Genomic DNA, 20,978 nt, shown 5'->3' with positions numbered 1-20,978 from the left:
GGAATATCTTGGTAATTTTTCCTCACTCTTAGCTCTAATTATTCTGTTACTCACCATCTTGTTCAATTAAGACTCTCCAGATTCTTCATTCCTCATGGAGAGCACAAAAGGTTTCTCCTGGAAGTGGGGGCCTGGCTGTGTCAATGCAGTGAGCTGTGTATAAATAATGCAGCAGGGTTGACTTCATTTTCATGAAGCCTTGGAGAAATACATGAATAATCAAGCCCGTACTCAGCAAGCTTGTCCTCTTCATGTGTGCCTTGCTTAGGGCAAATCAGGAGTGTTGGAAGTTCCCTTTGTTATCGCCTAGGCTCTTACATATTCTTTTAGTGTGGCTGGGGTCTTTGTGACCCTTTCATTTCATTTCCTTCAGAGTTTGCGGTCTTTTGCTTACCTAATAAAACTCCAGTATATAAGTAAAGGACTTCAGAAAACATTGAATGAATATTTTAAAAGATAAAGATAATAATAATTATAGCAGTTACTACTAGTGTATTATAAAAAATTAGCTTCACTTGTATTTCCTCATTGTAATCTTCCTAAGTCTAGAGGGATCTAGCTTGGCTAATATTTCTGTACTCTCTGATTTCCTAGTTGGCTTTGTTTTCATTTGTTTTATCTTTGTTTAGGGGTGTTTCGCTTTTGTTTTTTATGTTTTGGTCATACTCCCTCAAAACAAGATGTTAACTTGTTAGCAAAATGTCTAAGAGTTAAGTTTGGAAAGGACCTGGAGGGCTGACCTGCAAAAGGCAGATCTCTCCTGAATGTGTTTTGTCAAAGCACTCTACCATTAGCTGGGCCACGTACCTTTCTCTCTTGGCGTTGGCACTTAGAGAGAGCTAGTACTGTAGCTGTTCCTGGGTCACACAGGCCTAATTCCTTCCTGAATGGACTTTTCATGTTGCTTTTTCCTTTGATAAAGTGCTGAGGTAAAATACATTCATACATCTCATGTTAAAGTGTCCTTGACCATTGCTTCTCATGTTTCAGATTAAATTAGTCTGTGTCATGTGTGGTTTTTATGCCATATGTATTCATAATGTGAGAGTGATTTTTGTTTCTAAGTCTCACGTGGCTTTTGTTATCTGTCTAGCCCTATAAATACAGCAGAAACATTTCTTCTAGGTTCTGAAATGGTTTGAACAAAAATGTTGAATGTTTGTTACAGCTCCCTACTACAACTATGCAAGCTTGAACTTTTATTTGATAGGTTGTTTTTAACTACTAAGTTCTTTAATGGTAATAAGCTTAACATTTACTAGTAAATTATATTTTTCTAGTCAGTTGCTTATCTACATTTCCAGATTACTATCACAAGGTTGCTCATATTACCCTTCTGTTTTCTCCTGTTATTGTCCACTTTGTCAGTGATTATGATCTTTTTTTTTTATTTCTTATTTTTGCATTCTCATTTCTTTCTCAGTTTTGCCAGAAGTTTTTGTCATCGTTGTTTGTCTTCGTCTTTTATTAGATGCATGTTTTGACTCTCTTGTTTCACTGAGTTTTATCTTGACATTTTATGTTTTTATAAAATTTGTTTTTATCTTTACTGCCCTTTTTAAGTCTTGCCTTTGTTTTAATCTATTACTGTTTTTCAGTTTCCTAAGATGATTGTGTAGGTTATTTCTCTCACTCTTCCCCAATAAAAGGTTTTAAAATCTAAATTTCTTTTAAATATCATTTAAGCCATACACTATTTGCTTATAAAACACTTTATTTTCCCTACTCCTACATGTATGGGTAGAGTTAAGGCTTTTTAAAAAAGTTCAATACATGTTTTTTAATTTCACACTAGCAGTATTGATAATTATTCTTATGGTTTACATAGATCTTCAAATTCTGATAGTACAAGAAAATTTTACGTAGAATTATCTATTTTCAGGTGTATTTTTATTTTTAGAACTTTTTGTTTGATATCTTCTCTAGTACATTGTTGGGTTCATAGAATAATATGAGTAGTATTATTCTTGAGTGAAATTTGTGATTGTGGAACACTTTTATTTGTCTGGTTTAAGATTTTTGATCTTTCATGCTGCTTTGATATTTATATTGTCCCAATTATTTATTATATTTGGGGTTTTTGTATATCTTTTTAAAAGAAGCTCATTTAAAACATGTATTTTAAACAAGATACAACTTAGTTTTGGTCAGTTGTGATTGTTTTTATTTTTTAATTGGTTGTAAAATTTGTTGTAATATTGAAATAATTGATTTTATTCCTCCATATTATTTTTGTTTTCTATTTATATTACCTCTCTTTTCTTTTCCCTTTTTGTTTTGTTTGGTTAACTTTCTTGGCTAATTTTCCCTTTTTATCCTTTTACTTTTTGTTTCTATTGATGATTTCACGAGTGATTGCTGTATCATTTGTTAAACATAGGTATTCCAAAGTCATTTTTTCTGTATACTCCAGTGTGGTTTGACTGTGTCCCTTAAAGATCATGTGTTGAAACTGTAGTCTACAAAGCAGCAGTATTAGGAGATGAGGTCTGGTAAGAGGCAGATAGGTTATATGGGTCTGCCTTCAGGAGCAGATAAATGGTGATACATGACAGCAAAAGAAAGAATGAATGGCTCTAAGTGTATGTCAGTGTCTACTGGTGTCTAAAGCTTTGATTTCACATGTGTTGGGATAGTTGCTCTGAATGAACTGGTATTTAGCTGTGTTTTCTCTCAAGCATTGTCCTTAGAAAATGTTTGGAAAGTTTGCATTTTAAATCCTTTTATTTTGAAAATCTGAAAAGTTTTTCTTTTTCTCTTTGATACCTGAACAATTTTGCTTTGGCATACAATTTTTGAATCAGTTTTCCTTAAGGGTCTGTACATTATTCCATTATCTTCTACATTTCCAGAGCTGTAGATGAGAATTCCTTACAGTGAATATCTTGCCTTTGTAAGTAATAGTCTTTCTGTCTGAAAGCTGTATGATTTTCAGTTGACTTGTGAAATTCAAGTTTTTCCTTGATTCTCTTGCTAGACTTGATGAGATTTTTCAATGTACAGATTTAAGTCTAACTTAAAGCTCAGTATATTATTAAAATACCTAGTACTGTGTTCATTTACTTGTAATATCCCCCTTATCTGTTATGTTCTTTTTCTTTTCTTTTTTAATCCCTGGAATTCTTGTTATTTTTATGTTAGAGTAAGGATCTGTGCCCAAGCCTCTTAGCCCTTCCCCCATTATTGCTATGTCTTTGTGTCTTTGTTTCTCATCAGAAGATATGCAATTAATTTACTTGATCTTCCAGAGCATTGGAATTTGGATATTGGATTTTCATCAGGGCCAGTGATTTTTTATTTTTATTTCTTCTGTGGCTACTTTAAAATCAAAGTTAAAATCAGTGTTTAGTTTCACTATGTGTTTCTTGCATTCTTCTTTTCTCATTGCAGTCATCATTGATCTTTTCTTCCAGCATTCTAATCATTTCTACTTAAGTAGGGACCTGTGTGTTAACAATCAATGTCCTATGTGATCTACCCTCAGGTGAATTTGTCTTTCTAATGTACATCATGGTTTTGTTCTGCATACTCATGGATCTATCTCTTCTGACCCTTATATAGATGTTTATGTAGGTGTTTGTCATTAACAGATCTGAAAGTAGTGAAAACCATGATACTTCCTACCCAGAAGTAGGAAGTATCTGGCTAGCAGTAATTGCTCCTCTCAGAGCTTCCTTGGGCAGCAGAAGCATGTCCTTCCTGGCCACTAATCTTGGAAATAAATCATCTGCTAAAGCAGTCCTGGACTGTTTGGGGCCCTGATACCTCCTGGATGGGGAGAGACTGAAAATTGGGCATTTGAAGACTGAAGGTTGGTACAGCATATCTGAAGATAGAGATCTCTCTTGGGAGGGTAGCTTACCCAGTAAAACACTTAGGGAATGTCAAAACTCTGGTCTTTAATAGAAGACTCAAGATTTCCAGAGAACCTATGGTTTCAGATGCATTCTCCAAAGCTTCCTGAATCTCCTACTTATAAAGCACATCCATATATCTGTGTTATCCAACAGTGTGATTTAAAGAGGAAGGCACTCTAGTGATCTTTAACAATCCATATAGAAGATAGAGTTTGCAGAGGTATGTGTACCTATAAAGCTTCTTGCCTCCTAAGTTTGATCATCATCTCTCAAGAACACTCTCTGGCCACTTATTCTAACATTCTGTGAAGAATGGAGCATGCCTATTCTTTCCCTTATTGGGGATGAAAATCTACTTGAACTAATTTACTTATACTATAAAGTATTATTGTTGCACAATAATCATTTCCTTAGTCATGAGTGACTTTTGTAGTCTTTGATCTTGTGGGTAGTTCAATCTCAGCTGATGCCACTCAATAGAGTTTCACCTGCCTAATCCAAATTGATTGAAGACTACGTAGAGATATCTCATCCAAATAGGGTTTGGCTCTATGTATCTGATCACCCTGGTTCAACCAGTGAGCTGGGTTTACATGATCTTCTCATGTCAGTGAAGCAAGCAAACAGAGGCACATGAAGCATGTTGGGGTTTAGTCTAAGAATTGGCATGCAGTCACTTTTGCTTCATTCTTTCGGCTGAATCATTCATGTATCAGAATCCAAAGCTTAAAGTCAAGAAAGAAGGTCCTTCTGACAGTGCAGGGGTCAGGAGGAGAGTGATATACTCTAACATTATCAGTGATGTTTAGTTCACTACAGTGCTTGTGTATTAGTAAGACAAATACCTTACTAATTGATGCCCATAATTTTTTTTTCCCCTCTACAGGGTCTTGCTGTGTTGCTTAGGGTAGCCTTGAATTAACAATCCTCCTGACCCAGCATCCTGAGAACTGGGATTGCTGAAGTTCATAACCAAGCCTGGCTAATTTCAAATACTATGACTATGATTCAAGCTTTGATTTGGTTATAACAGTAACAATATTCCTCTGTTTAAAAGGACAGTTTTTAAAAAAATTTTTTTTCTTAATTTTTATTTATTTATTTGTGTGTGTGTGTGTGTGTGGCCAGCTCAGCCCACCAGGGGGCGGGCTGACTGGCATGTGGTGGCTGGGGGATTGAACCGTGGTCCCTGTGCTTTGCTAAGTTTGTTCTAAGTAGGTGCTTTAGACCACTGAGCCATCTCGTCAGCCCCAATGCCCATAATTTAAAAGAGGAATTTTAGCTCATAGTTTTGGACTATGACTGGCTGGCAGAGGGGCATGGCAGACAAAAAATAACTCATGGCATGGTGGCTATAAAGTAGAAAGTGAAGAGAGCAGCTGGGAAAAAGAATATTCCCTTCCAGCTTACACCCTCTATGAGCTATCTCTAAGCAGGCCCCAGCTCCTTAAAGTAAATTCAGCTGCTAAATTCTTTGTGGATGAATCTACTAATGAATAATATAGCCTTATTATGATCCAGTGTCTTTCCAAAAACCCCACCCATGAACATTTGAACCTTTGGGAGAATACTATGTTAAACCATAAAACTAATATGTTCTGTGATTTATTCCTCATCTGAAAAAATCATTAGTGGTAAATGTCATTTGTTTACTTTCAGTAGTGTCCTCAGTAAATATTACCCTCTCTTGTGGAACCCTTCTTGATACCATGTCCCCCAGCACCTCACCCTGCTACCACATTGTAGTGGTCTCCTGCTAAAGGCTCTGATTAATCTCTGTGCTTCTTTCAGAATATGCATCTCTCTCCTGAGTTAAACTTTCAACTTCTATGAGAGCAGATGGGCTAGGAATAGTATATACAATTTGTTCATAGAGCCTACCATAGTAACTGAACACAAAATATTGAGTAAGTGGATTTATGCAAATGTTTGAGTGAGATGCATCTAGACTCTTGGCCCTGTGAAATAGGTTTTCATTCACCTTTAAAACTGTATGATTTTATATCACCTTTAAACTTTGGCAAAATGGACAATCCATTTTTGTTATTAGTACATGAAATTTATATTCTTCTTGGGGAGTGGGTACATGTACATAATATATCTTGTTTCTATTTTTAATCCCTTTCCCTTCACCCATCTCACTCCCTGTGCCTCTAAAGCTCTTTTCCTCATTTCCTTTTTCTTTCTTTTTCTTCTTCTTTTTTTTTTTTAACATATAACTATGTCTAACTGGCTTGTTTTATTTGAGGTAGGGACATGGCAATAACAATATGAAGACAGCTGGGACCACAGGTTGGGAAGAAGACCCTCCCCTCCCCATATTGCCCACTGCACCAAATAAAAAGTAACCAACTATGGAGGAGCAGCTGAGACAGGACCAGGGCATGGGGGGAGACACAAAACTCTAGGGTAGCAGTGAGGAGACCATGTGTGCTGGGAGGCATTGGTGGCGGCTGTATGAGTCTGTGTCTTCCGGGTAGGCATGTATAAATGTAAAGAAGCTCTGTTTTCTCCTCTCTCCCTCTGCTGTGCTGCTTGCCACCATCCCAGTGTCTTTCCACATGGGAGGGCGAAGGGAAGAGGTGAACAAGTCATCACTGAATTGCAGTCCAATCCACATCCATCAGCTTCTGAATCTTCTGTGTTATTACAGGGTTAAGTGCTCACTGAGCACCTTGGGGTCCTTCTGCATTTGCTCCAGGATGAGCTGCATGGCTGGGTCACTCATTATGTGCTGCATGTCAGGGTCAGCCATGGCCCATCGCTTTACATCCTCAGGGTTGCTGTGCCTGTTGTACTGAGCCATCGTACAGTGCTGATAACTGCTGGCAGCCTCCTTACAGCTGGAGTCCAGGTCCAGTGCCTTCTGGTACACATCCATGGCCTTTGTGTAGTCCTTCATGGCCTCTAGCGCAGTGGCTTTCCGAGTATAACCCTTGTTGAAGGTTGGCTCCAGCTGTGTACACTCTTCCCAGTCCTTGAGTGCCAGCTGGAATTCCAGGAGCTTGATATAGCGGGCAGCTTGATTGCTGTACAGTTTAGCATCTTGTGGATTCTGTTTAATGGCTTCTATATAGTGCTTCATGGCCTGAGGATAGTCTCCTTTCTGAAAACACTCATTGCCTTTGTTCCTTTCCTCCAAAGCCAGGTCAGGGTTGATGTAGGTCAGCCGCTCTTACTCCTTCACTGTTTTCTCTGCTTGCTGGCATTTCTTCAGTACATTTGGAGTTTGGTGTTTTGCCAAAGACTTACTGTAGGAATGGATGGCATCCTTATGCTTTTCCTCTTTGAAGTAAGAATTGCCCATTCGAGCATAAGCTTTGGCAGTCTGTTGATAGTCTTCTTGGTTTTCTCTCCTCACTTTGATGGCCTTCTCATGAAGCTCCTGGCATTTATTATGGTTACCCTTTTCAAAGTATACCACTGCTTGATTGATAATGTATGTCATGTTGGTGGAGTACAGTTCCTTGGCTCTGTCGTAATGCTTTAACACTGTCAAAATCTTCTTGTAGGTATCATTCCCCAGCTCTTTTTCTTTTAGTGCCTGCTTCTTATTCTTTGGAAGATTCTCTTCCATGACTCTGGCTTCTTCTCCTTTTGGGAAGGAGGAGGAGGAGGATGGAGAGGAGAAGGTAGAGGAGGGGTAGGGGGAGGAGGAGGCGAAGGGAAGGTAGAGGAGGGGGAGGGGAGGAAGAGGAAGAGTTGCAGCCTCTTTCTCCTTATCACAGTGTTGTCATAATCCAAGGGTATTGTAGTTTCGTACCCAAGTCAGATGGCTTGTTTTGTGGTTACTCATTCAGCTCCTGGTAGGTAGGGTCACTGAGCAGCATCCTTGTCCTGGGATCATTCTACAGTTTCTGATACAGGTTGAGCATGTTGAAAGGGTTCATGAATTCCCTCTCTGCAAACTGGGCCTCCATATTCTGTAAACCCTCTTTGAGTTGAGGGTTACTTGCTTCATATCTTAAACCCTCCTCATAGGTTTACTTGGCTTCGTCATATAATTTTTCTTCTCTTTTTAGCTGACTACTGCTAGGCTTCTTTCTCCTTCCTTTTGAACTTTCTTTCTCTCTCACCCCCCAACATTCTTACTACATCCATCTTTTCTGTGGCTGGGCCAGAAACAGAAACCAGAGTGCCAATAGCTTGATCCAATTCCTTTTCCTAAGTTTTCAAACCAGAAGCTCATCTAAAGAACACCTCTTCCAAGTGAGCAGCAGATTTGTCACTGTATTCTGCAGAAGTCAATAAAAGTGTATCTAAGGGCGATGGGAAATTTACCCCATTATTTGAGAAACTAATAAAAAGTGTGCTTTCCCATTTTATATCAATTATATTTTTTAGAGTATACATTATTTTGCATGCAAAAATGTCATTTATGAACTTTTACAGCTAAATTACTCTGAAATAGCTAAGGCAATGAAATTGGAACCTACAAATATGAGTGGACTTTTTCATAGTAGCACATAATATAACTGGTAGCTTCAGTTCAGTTTTGAAGCAGGTACATTAAAGGGGAAGAGTATCATTCTTTTCAGGGGAAATAGAGCATAGATCGAAACAAAACAGAATGTTTAAGAAACTGTCACACAAAATTTGATAGAAACCAGTGTTCTGAATATTTAATATGAACTATTCAAATGTGTTAATAGACAACCTTACACAAAACACTTTTGATCTTGTTTGAAAAAGTTACATTTTAATGAGAAAATTCTGTATTAATAGTTCATGCAGGAGAAAAGAGTTTTCAGTATCACTGAAGGTTTTAAAATGATTAGGTTTTAAGAGGATTAGACTTAGTTGTGCAGCCTTCAATTTAAAATCTTAAGGCTTCAAAATAAATTTGTAAATAACTAGCTATCATCTTATGGAGTTGTTTTATATTTTAATTTTCTGAAAGACAATTTTATTTTACAGTGTGAAGCCATAATAAAGTAACTCATGTATTAAAAGGGGAAAAAACACAAAAAACCAAAAACTCAAGAGCAGCTGCTTTTCTTGAATAGCCCTTGCCTCAGTCAGGCTTCAAGTCAACAGTTTTGCAGCCATCCTTATAGGCCTTCTGGTAGTCTCCTTTCTTGGCATAGGCCACAGAACGATTATTGTAGAACACATGGTTGTGAGGGTCCAGCTTAGTTGCCTAGAGTAGCACTGTAAGGTGTTGTCAGTATTCCTGGCACTCAGGGCCTTAATGTACTTCTCCTTTAGCTCATTCACCTGCTACATAGCCAGGCCAGGAACCCAGCTGAATCAAACCCGTCAGTTCTGCGTTACCAATTGCATCTGCTGCCCCCTTTCCCCATTTTCATTATTTTTGTTATTTTTATTCTTAGCCCATATTTATGAAATACATTGTTTACATTACTTGAGGTTAGCAGGTTCCTGCACATAGTAAATCTTTATTCTTTTTACTTCCCCTACCATGCCCTTGGTCTAGACATTTCCCATCTGCTAGAGATCTGCCTCCTTGTTTCTTTGTACTTTATCTTGCTTAAATGAGAGATAATGGGTGGTATTTAACTTTGTGTGTCTGATTTATTTAATTCACGATTATATTTTCCAGTTTCTTTTTTGTTTTCTTTTTTTAATGTATTTGGTTGTTACAGGGTCTCACTACACAGCTTAGACTCATAGTGATCCTCCTGTTTTTCAGCCTCCCCAGTGCTGGGATTACAGGCGTGTACTACCATGACCTGCCTGGACTCTGGTCAGCTCAGCCCATCATGGGAGCGGGGCTGGAGCAGGGTGTGGTGCTGGGGATCGAACCAGGGTCCCTGTGCTTGCCTAGGCTTGCCTAAGCAGGTGCTTTAGTCCACTGAGCTATCTTGCTGGCTCCTATTTTCCAGTTTCTTTTGTAAATGTTATTCAGATGGCTAAACATAAGCTTGTTCATGCTAGGTTTCGATGATGCAAAATTAGTAGCACTGGTTTTCTACTAAAGGTATTGATTGTTCAGTGAGAGAGAGAGAGAGAGAGAGAGAGAGAGAGAGAGAGAGAGAGAGAAAGATGTAAATGGACAAAGACAGTTACTATGGTAAATATAAGGCAAGACCTTTTCCAGATTGGCACTGGGGAAGGAGCTTTGGGTTCAGCATGCTGTCTGGAAAAGGGTTACTCTTAATCTGGCTTGTGAAAGCTGACTAGGGTTTACATTTGTAAAGTGAAGATAAGGTAGAAAAAATGAAGGAGAGGGCAGTGAGCTATCCAAGCCTGCTATGCGGAACTTCAGGTGACTCAGTGTTTCAGAATGGAGAAAGCAAGGGAGTGAATGTACGAGAAGCAGAGTTGGGCATGGCCATACCATAGAATGTCAGTTGAAGGGATTAGTCAGCGGTTGATAAAACATTTTATTTTATAAAATAAATAATCTTGATAAACTATTGAAAACAAAAGGAAATGGGACTATAAGGAAGATAGAGAGGCAGTGAACTGTGTAGTGTAATAAAGACAGTGAGGTAAGACATACCCCATGGTCTAAGAGATCAGAAAAGGGATATTTAACTCAAAACTGAAGTTTCAGCCTAGGATAACCAAAACTTGATTTTTTGAGTTGACATTTTTCAGATAGATGCAAATGATTTTTTTATGGCAGAGTATAGAACATTCAGGATGACTTTCAGTGAAGCTAGAAGTTGTCTTCTTGTTACATATTTTGTAGACTAGGATGGCTATCTTATTTACTATGTATTAGGCACTTTAAAAAAGTCTTTTTTATTGTAGAAAAATTTGATATATGCAAAAATAGATTATAACAGTGGACACTGCCAGGCTTATCTTGCCCTAACTATGATACCATTTACCTTCCATTATCATATTATTTTGAAACAAATATCATGTATCATATTATATATAACTATTTAGCTATATAGTGATCTATTTAAATAATAAGAAACAGTGTTTCTGTCTTATTTTATTTTTTGAGACCAGGTCCTACTGTGTAACCAAGGATGATCTGGAACTTGCAGCAGTCTTTCTGCCTCAGTTTTCCAAGTGATGAAATTAGAGGCATATACTACCATACCATGCTAAGACAAAGTTTTTAACCCAAGTAAAATTACCAATATCAGTTATTCAGTTTAATCAAGCAACTTATCAATGTTGTGATTTCTGATTTTCTTTAAATATAGTATAAACACAGATATAAATGAAAGTATTCCTCTATAGAGTTTATTTGATCAGGGGTTGATATAGTAGATTTTATAAATAAAGAGCTGAGATTCTGCTGAAAGTGAAAGAAGTAGTTAATAGGTATACATGGAGAGTTTCTACTTAAATAGGGATACATCTCCACTTACTTTGTTTATTTCACTTCCTCAGTACTTCTGCAGTTATCTCAGTACTTGGCAATATGAGGGAAGCCTACCTTATATCATTGCATGTATCTTTCTCATTTTTCTAGGTCTCTCTGTTCCCTGGTGTGTAAATGGACGTACTCAGCAGAGAAAGGCTGGGATGACAGTTTCTGGAAGATGATTGGTTTGGAAGACTTTGTTGCTGATAACTACAGCAAAATAGGTAAAAGAATAGAAAATATGTAGAGTGATCATGTGTGTGTATATGACTATATCGATTGCTTTGTTTTTATTTGAATTATAATATAAGAACACAGTTCAGTTTTTGTCAAGACTGAGTTTTCCCAAATGATCACATTGTGATGGGCAAGTCACAACAGTAGACCCTTGTTTTAGGATTTATTTGACTGAGTGGTGATGCATGCTATGAAAATCTGTGTTGAAATATAGAACCACAAGGTGGTCTAGACTGAGGAGGATCTTTGCATGGAATTGTTGGGTCTGGCATACTCAAGGGGATTATGCTACATTATATGGACTAGATTATATGGATCATATGGACCATTCCTAGTCTGTAGTAGAATTGTTTTGTGAGTTAATTTCAAGGGACAAGGTAAGTCTATGAACAAGAAAAAATGTAAAATAGATCAAAAACAGAAGAATCAGGAATAATACGGACATATTTACAATTCTAGTTAGCCATCATCCGGTAAGCAATTATATTTCAATGGACATTTTGAAACACTGGTTGATGTATTATAATATATTATAATAATAAGATTGAGTTACAATGTGATTTCTCTTTCATGGAATAGAATAAAAGTGACCATTAGTGCAATTCTTAAACATGACCTCTAACTTTGGGGACAAGTTAGTTCAGCTCTGATAAGGTCTCAGCTAGAGGGAAGAATAAAACGGTCCAAAGGAATCATGCATACTCTTTTGGAGGTGGTATAACCTCATTTTTGTTCATTTTCTGTTCACTAGCCTGCATTCAGAAGCCCTCAATATGCTACAGAGGTCTGGGAAATGAAGTTATTGGCAGAGTAGCCATGTTTTCATCTATGGCTAGTAACCTTGAGTGATGTGTTATTAAATATAGGAAACAACTGGTTGTATCTGCTACAACTTCTGATCACTCTTGTTAACAAAACTCCATAGTAGTAGTTCAGTCTACCTATTTCTGGAACAGTCCTCACGACAGTCTATGAATGTTCAAGTAGAAGCATGCTGAGTGATAATCCTGGTATGTTATCTGTGATTGTTTCATCTACTAAGAAATGAATCTGGGCAAAAGAATGGAGCCAGGGTTCTATGCAGAAAGAGCAGTGCTCGAATTTCTGTGGCTCTGTTGAAATCATCTCGAGATCAGAGTAGAAGGAGCTTGCAGTCAGGGAGAGAGGAGAAAGCAAAGCCTCAGTCTTTAGTCATCAGCTACTTTTGGATCTATCCCTAGGTGATTTGTGAACATTATCTTTATTTGGTCTTTTAAACCTCTAGTTTCACTATTCTCATTTTACAGATACGAAAATTGGAGTTCATTTCCTTACCTGGTATTAAGGGGTAGAGTCATTCTTTCCTTGGAATTTGATTACTTGTTTATGTGTGTTGATTCCAAACTATGATTTGAGCTCATTGACACAGGATTTTCATTTATTTACTTCATAGTCTCAGTAAGAACAGAAGGCACAGCACATTGCTACCTTACTGTTTGATTAGTAAGCAGATAAATTAATTATTGAGATTTCAGGCACTAGGAGGTTGGTACTTCTTGTTTCTAAAAGCTATAAGGATGTTTAGTATAGCAACAGTACCTTTGGCAACATGGTTCCAACTTTAACTATGGCTTTCTGATTATTTTAATGTTTTTCTCTTCTTTTTTATCTTATGCACCATACATGCTTAGTCAGTATATTAGTCCTGTTAATAAAGAAATACCTACAAGAGATATTTATTAAAAGCCCATAATGTTAATCTAGCAGAAAATTTCCAGAGCAACTTATTAGGTTTTGTCAATTATGTTACTGGATTTTTAATAGATGTCCTAAGGAGAAACGTTATTAACCGGAATATTGTTGTACATGGATTTAAACTTACCCATTCATCAGAGTTAAATGTGTGGTATTTTCTTTGATTTTCACTTCTGCCTATTTGAGCTCTGGAAGGTTCAATCTGAACCCAAAGCAAAAGACATTTAATAGGTATTTACTCTCAGTTATGACTTTGAGAAACTGCTCTGGAAGCCTTCTCCAGACATTGCTTAGCAATTCTTGGAACTATGAAAAGTGAATCTCGGAAGCTGCCCTGTGAAATGTTAAGCATTTCCAGTGGCCTCACTGCCTGTCAAGATGTGGGCAATATAGTACAAAACCTTTTAGCAGATTTGAGCATTGAGCAAGTGTCCTGGATTTGAGCATTAATACAATTACCATAATTCGCTCCACGTGGAGCTTTTAGCCAAGTCTTTAGCAGCCTTCCTTGGCTCATGCAGTAAATAAGTGCTTTTCCTGAAAGCTGAACACCTCAGCAACTGAAGGTCTTATGGAAGAATATCTTTGCAATAAATTATTTATGAAGTGTAAGTTAAGGATCAAATGCAATATTTATATGGTACATTTCAAGGACAGGGTATATTTACAGTGTTTTAAGTAACTACTTGCAAATTTCCAATGATAAAATGTTACTTACCAATATCTGTTTTCAAGGAGGAATTTGGATAATTTTGTTTGGGTAAATTATACAAAGTAAAGAAAAACAAGAGTTGTGAATTAAAAAGAGTATAAAATTTCTTTGTAAATTGAAAAATACACATTGAATTATTATTCAAAATTGATAGAGAAAGCCCTGACCTATTTTTCCATAGGAAATTATCTACCAATGGTCCAATAAAATGATCTTGTTAATAAATTGTGACCTTCAAGTCCGTGTGAATCATTTCTAGGGTTGCTATCTACTCCCATACGTTTATCCAAAGTAAACAGGAGGGAAGAGATCAGCAGGGAGGAAGGACCTTTAGGAAGATAAGCAGCATCTCACCTGTTCTAATGGATTGTCTAGGTCCCATGTTTTCACTTTACTCCCTGGGAAAAGAGCTTCAGTATAGTATTGGGTAGGGCATTTAATGAAAATTCATGTGTACAGCGTGGTTGAATCAGAGGATAGTTAAGTGCATTGCACAGAGAGCTCTTGTGATATGAAAAGTTCATCATATTACATTGTATAGCACTCATTATTTGGGATCAAGGAAGCCAAGCAAAGAAGAATGTGAGGCTTAAGAAGAAGTTAAGTAAGAAGAAGAAAATTTAAAACAAGTTTGTGAAAGGAGTTGGTTTCTTGAGTGGAAGGATGCTGTCTTTTTTTAAAACTGGTTTTCTCTTTCTTTCTTTCTTTCTTTCTTCTTTCTTTCTTTCTTTCTTTCTTTTTTTTTTTTTTTTTGGTGTAGGATCTACAGGGTCTCACTACATAGATTGGACTCAGTCATTCTTCTGTTTTCAGCCTCCCAGGCTCTGGTATTACAGGCATGCGCCACCAAACCCAATCTCAATCTCTGTCTCAGCATGCCCCGGGGCGGGGCCAGCATAGCACAAGAGGGATCAAACCTGGCTGCTGCGGTCTGCCTAAGCAGGCACTTTAGTCTGCTGTGCTATCTGGCTGGCTTAAAAATGGTTTTCTGTTCCCTAATGAGACTGTATTTTAGGTGCCAGGACACTGTAGATGCAGTCTCCTGGCACAGAGTAAATAGAGTTGACATGTTAAGTGCATGAGTGTACATATGAATGAAGGATTTGATAAATAAATTCTGTTTTACCTTCATTGTAGCTAACATTTAATGGAGATGCCATAAATTCTCTCAGTGAAATAATAATACTAGGTTATAGAAAAATAATAAATGTGTTTCACAAATTGGCTTTTCACAGTGAAGTTTCACTAATCCTTTATTTAAGGAAGGACTCCTGTAAACGGCATGTCTCAGACCAAATGATAGCTATAACTGCGTTCCTATAGCAAGTATCTCAAAGATCTTTCCAGGATAGGAAATGGAACAACAACGTATTTTAGGAAGCTTAGAAATTTTACTTTTCCATAGACTTTTTATGTCCTGTAGGTTTAACATTACATATAAAGAATATTGACAAAGGACCAGGGGCTGGGGAGATGGGTCAGTAGAATAAGTTCTTCCATGGCAAGCACAAGGGTCTGAGTTCAATCCCCAGTTCTGCCAAAAAACAAAAAACAAAAACAAAAAGACAAAGGACCAATGTTTGTTGGGGACATAAATGTGCCAGAAGTTATTGCTGTTCCAGTCTCAGGTCTAACCAATAGAGAATAATTCACAAAATCACCTTTGACTAAATGCAGTATTAGATTTGGTCAGGCTAAATTACAGAGCTGGTGGTCTCCTACCTCTGTTTGGAATCTGGCCAGACATTGGGACCTCGATAACACTGACTTCGCAATTTATTGACAGGCTGTGAAGTAAGAAGAAAAAGAAAAGAAACTTGTTGTGTTTGTCTATAGCACGTTCTGCTTAATGTATTTGATTCATCAACCCAGGAGGCCTAGTGGTCTGAGTACAGGTGGCTCAGAAGAAATTCACACCATGCCTGTCCTGACTTTACCCCAGGCTATGACTCCACTCCTTTTTAACAAGGCCCCATGGATGTTCTTTTAAGTCCCAAGGATCAGCTAAGTGTTGCCTTTTCCCATGGCTGGAATAAGTGAGAGGAAAAAATCAAGAGATGGGAGTGTTTTCATCAGTACTTCTCTATGCTGGAGAGAGAAGAAGTGATTCCCTCTTTGAAATATACCCAAAGGGCTTCTACTACCTGTTTGAATCATGATCCGTCTTGGGAACCTGTATCTGGTGATACCATTCATAGTTGTGGACATTACAAAATTCTTTTTCAAAGTTTGTCACACTTAATGTTCCAGACTTTTCCAACAGATTAAACATATTTATAAGAATTTATCTAGATAGTACTTGGAATAAGAGGGTTGCTTTTTTCATTTTGGTGAGAGTGAGGCATGTAGTTTACTTCTATCATTCTGTTTTCCTAGACAGTGACTGCTCTGTTGCTGCTGCCCAGTGTTGTATCATGTGAAGTAGGTAGACTTATTACTGATTTATACCAGATCTGGAAAACTTTTGGCCACAGGTATTCCCAACCTCTTCTAGGTTATGTGAGGCTGGTCCCACCATTATTTCCCATGGCCTGAGATGGCATTTCCTGTGTGTATCCTGGGCCAGGTTTACCTTCCTGCTCCCCTTGAGTCTTTTTGCTCCATCTTCCTATCACCTTTCTCATTTCTGTCTAATTTATATACCAAGGTGTTTCCAATACATGACTTCTGAATATTAGACTATCTTATTTTGCTATTTAAAGTCAAACTTCTGCTTCACAGAGAATGACCTGAAATTCTTCATGCCAGTTATTAACCCATCTAATGAGCTACACACCCAGCTAGCCAGACACATTCTTTGAGTGCTTTCTATGTACAAAGAATGAAGATCAATAAAAATGAATATATTGTAGTTCATCTCCTTGGGCATCTCATGTCTGCTTGGCAGAGAGGTAAATATAAATGAATAGTAATCTCATAGTTTTTCAATAAAATGTCCACAATACTCTGGAAAAGCAGAACAAAAAGTCACTGACAGTGACAATGACATCAAGGAAATTTCATGAGGTGGCATTTGAGGTGTGTCTGAAAAATATGAGTTTACCAGGGCAGGAGAGGAAGTGGTATTCATGGCAGAAGAAATGGTGCAAGCAGAACATGGAGTCTTAGAAGAGTTTGGGGTGACCATGGATTATTGAGGGTTGCAGGAGCTTCATGGGTTAGGGAAGAGTGATAGGATATAAAATAGAAGCGGGAACTGGGAACTAATTTCTAGTGGGACTTCTGTCCTTCCTTGAAGAGGAGGCACTGGTGAGATTCAACATAGTACTTTCTCCATTCCTTTCATGAGATGTTTCCAATTATTATTCCAGCCAGTGCTGGGATGGTGGTGGTGGTGGTGGTTGTGGCTAGAGCAGCAGGGACCATTTTAGAAGTTGTGTAGCTCCTGTGATTCTGTGTTCATGTGTTGTAAGATCATGTATATTTTACATTAATATATAATAATCATAGTTTTTCTTCTCATAAATATTGGTGTGAGCTGGGCATGGTGGCACATACCTGTAATTCCAACACTGAGGCAGGAGGATTGTTGTGAGTCCAAGACCACCCTGGGCTACAAAGTGAGCTTAAGCCCAGCCTGAACTGCATAGATATCCTGTCTCAAAAATAAATAAATAAGTAAATAAATAAATAAACATTGATGTGAAGTTGCAGTAAGATATCAGTGTCCCAGGACAGTGTTATGCAGTGTCTTGGTTACTTTGCACTCACTGCTGGGACAAAGTACCAACACCCAAAATGAAGGAAGGAAAGGTTTATTTTGCTCACAATTAGTGGAGGTTTCAGGCCATACTCCGTTGGCTCCAAGGCAAATGGCAGCAGTTCATGGTAGCAGAAGACAATGAAGAGCAGAAGAGAAGCAGCAGCTGTGGTGTCCATCAAGACTATTTCTCTTCTACACTGACTGCGAAGACCTGCATTCCACCACAAAGATCAGAGCTCCTCCCAAAAGGCACGGCTGTGAAGTGGTGTGGTAGAGATCAGAACTGCTCCCAGGAAATAGGATGCAGAAGCCTTCTTCAGCTCATTTATATACTCTTTTTGTGCTGAGTCACTCTGGGGTGGGTCTTCCTCACCCTAGGTTGGGGAACCCCCTTACCCCAAGGCGTGGAATCAGCAAGGGGATCCAGCCAAGCTTTCAGAATCAGCCAAGCTTCTGAGATCTCAGGTTGACACACTGTATCAACCACCATATGCAGCCTATGGAACACAGCCTCTTCTTATTTTTAAGTACATCCTGGCACATGGGGACAGGAGTACTCCTCAGCATTCTGTTCCAAAACCATGTACATTCCCAGCAGTTCCATTTCAGCTGCTGGATTTTCTAGAAATAACCTTGAAAAGCCAAAAGGGCAGAGGGATAGTTATGAACACATTATGGAAATGCTAAGGATTGGCTTTCAGAGGCTTTGCTGTGTTTAAGGTTTCATGGAATTGCTGTTTCTTTCAACGTGGCATCTGTAAGATGATTAGTAGCTCCCCAAAAGTGAGGTCAGCTGTCAGTTTCTCTTATTGCTAGAGAATCAGTGAATATCAAGGCAGAAAGGGATCACAGAGATTTGACTCTTCTGCCCTGACTTTATAGAAGACAACTAAGTCTGGGAGGTGAGGTGAATAGCCATGGTCTTGCAGTATTTTAGTGACAAAGTTGAGAGTACCAGTCAGACTTTCTGACTTTAGTACTGTGACTTTCACTACTGTATGTCAGTTCTCCTGGTTGAGCTTCTTCAATAACTGTTGGTCATGTGGGAGATCTGGACACTGTCATTTGAATAGGACTAACTGCTAGGAGAATGTAAGCAGTATCATCTGTGCATGAGTTCACCCAGCCCGCGGGTCTTCATCCTTACAAATATTTTGACAGGAGTTTGACCAAGTAGCCAGGGACTATTGTATTTTGGGACATACTAATAACACTCATGAATTAATGAATTAAACAAACAAAAATAGTTAAATAATATATTATCAGTTGTCTTTTTTAGGGTTAGGCTACTGGTCATCAGATTCAGTCCAGCCTAACTTCATTTCTGGCTATGTCATCTGCAAGCTATGCATACAGTGACCCTTATGACTCTGGATAAGGTACTTGATCTATTTCAGGCTTAATTGGTGTATTGTAAATATTATTAAGTTTATGAACATTAAAGGAAATAATGTAGATAAAGCACTTATATATGTATATAGCTTCAGAGAATACTATTGTCACCACTGTAATAACTGTCTATTCCTCTGAGCTCAGATTCTCTCTCAGTGGTTATTATGTTTGAATGTTTTGTTCTTTACCTGTATACTTGCTATGTGATTTCTATCCCTAGTGGATTTGTAACCTTATAGGTTGACTGTAATTTGATCCATATTATAATTTTACTGTGTATATTACCTCTGACAGAGGGCCTCAGTGACTATCCTCTGGACCCTTCCTGCAAATAGTGAAGCCGTTTTTCTCCTTATATCCAGTAAAACTCTCCTAACTTCCTCCTTTAGTTTGCCACTGCATTCCTTAATGTTGTGAGGCCAGGAACTCAGCACATCTAACGTCTAATAAATTGGAAATTATGTTCCCCTCCAAATATGAAATTCATCCAGTCATTCTTGCCATTTTGTGAAGTAGGTCTTGAAATCCTTGTTTTTTTTTTTTGTAGAACCGGGGATTGAACTCAGACCCTTGCACTTGCCAGGGAAGCGCTTATTCCACTGAGCTATCTCCCCGGCCCCTTGAAATACTTTTTCTTTAGTGTCGCTTGTGCTACTGTGAGTGCCTTGATGTCCAGAATTGATTCAAGATGCTTTTAAAAATATCTTTCCATATGCCAGCAGAAATGCATAGTACAGTTATCCAAACTATCCTGCTTGCATACATAGATAGATCTCTTTCTCCTGTTCTGTCTACTGTCCTTCTCAATTCAGTAACTTTTTCCTTTTGAATAAGTTCATTCCATTTTACCTGTGTCTATTGTACCCTTCACATTCCATTTTTCTCTTTTAGGTTCTCACACTAAGGAGACAATGTGATTTTTGTATATGCGGGTCTGATTTATTTCACTGAAGAGTATGTTCTCTAGTTGCATCCACTTACTGACAGAAGACTCAAATTTATCCTGTTTTATGGCTGAGTAATACTCCATTGTGTAAAAATACCACATCTTCATTATCCATTCTTCAGTTGATGGGCATCTGGGTTGTTTCCAGGATTTAGCTATAACAAATTGTGCTGCTATAAACATGAGTTCACATATATTGCTATGTTATGAGCTTTTCAGTTCTTCTGAAAAAATATCTAGGAGGGAATAAATGGCTTGAATGGGATCTCTAGTCCTAGCTTTTAAAAGAAATTCCACACTGATTTCCATAGCGGTTCTACCAGTTTGTACTCCTACGAATGGTGTAGAAGGGTTCCTTTTTTCCCACAGCTTCTCCAGCATATTGGCTGACTTCTTGAAGTTAGCAATTCTTTCTGGGATAAGATGGAATATCAGTGTTGTTTTAATTTGCATGACCAATGATGTTGATTTTTTTTTCATATATTTACTTGCCATTTGTATTTGTTCCTCTGAGTAGTATATATTCATCTCAGATACCCATTCTTGGATTGGGTCTTTAAATTTGGGGGGCCTAATTTTTTAAAAAAATTCTTTGTTGTTCTAGATAGAAGGCATAAAGAGAGCTACCTGGAGAGAAAACATTCTCTCAGGCTTTCACAGAGAGAAAATTGGTCAGGCAATGGCCATGACTCATTCACATGGCTGACACTGACACAGGATCTGCAAACTGCAGTACAGGGTTATAGGATAAATCTTGAGGGTACTTGACTTACCTTATCAGATACAAAAGTTACATTTCTTGTTATATAGGTCTTGCTTTATCTTGGTCTTAACCATCCAGCAGAAAAGTATAAAAACAAGGTATATAAAGTAAAGCTATATTAATATGCTGAACTGTGCAGGGCTCAAGTCAACAACTTCTGTGGATAACCCACTACTATTGTAGATTGCTGGACTGTGTTGGATTGTTTTGCTAAATTCATGCACCTATTGTATTTAGATGCCAATGGAATACCCATTTCTGATAGGACTAAACAAAAAGGATGACACAAAGGAAGGACCATTTTGTATCTGTATATGCAGAATAGTTAGGATAGATATACAGC

The 20,978-nt window shown here is 37.9% G+C and overlaps 1 protein-coding gene and 1 pseudogene across 1 annotated transcript in view; one reads left to right on the top strand and one right to left on the bottom strand.

Annotated features, from left to right (window-relative positions):
* Positions 1-20,978, top strand: part of LOC101565842 (FGGY carbohydrate kinase domain-containing protein-like) — a 218,397-nt gene that overhangs the window by 184,057 nt on the left and 13,362 nt on the right. Inside the window, exon 6 of the mRNA XM_004642588.2 lies at positions 11,257-11,372. Coding sequence (XP_004642645.2) covers positions 11,257-11,372 — 116 coding nt within the window. The remainder of the gene's footprint in view (positions 1-11,256; positions 11,373-20,978) is intronic.
* On the bottom strand, positions 6,452-9,083 carry LOC105743715 (annotated as a pseudogene).

The sequence above is a fragment of the Octodon degus genome, unplaced genomic scaffold, assembly GCF_000260255.1.
Source record: "Octodon degus isolate 3935 unplaced genomic scaffold, OctDeg1.0 scaffold00156, whole genome shotgun sequence".
Lineage (NCBI taxonomy): Eukaryota > Metazoa > Chordata > Mammalia > Rodentia > Octodontidae > Octodon > Octodon degus.
Note: the sequence above shows the minus strand (reverse complement) of the source record. Positions and strands in the feature narration are given on the sequence as shown.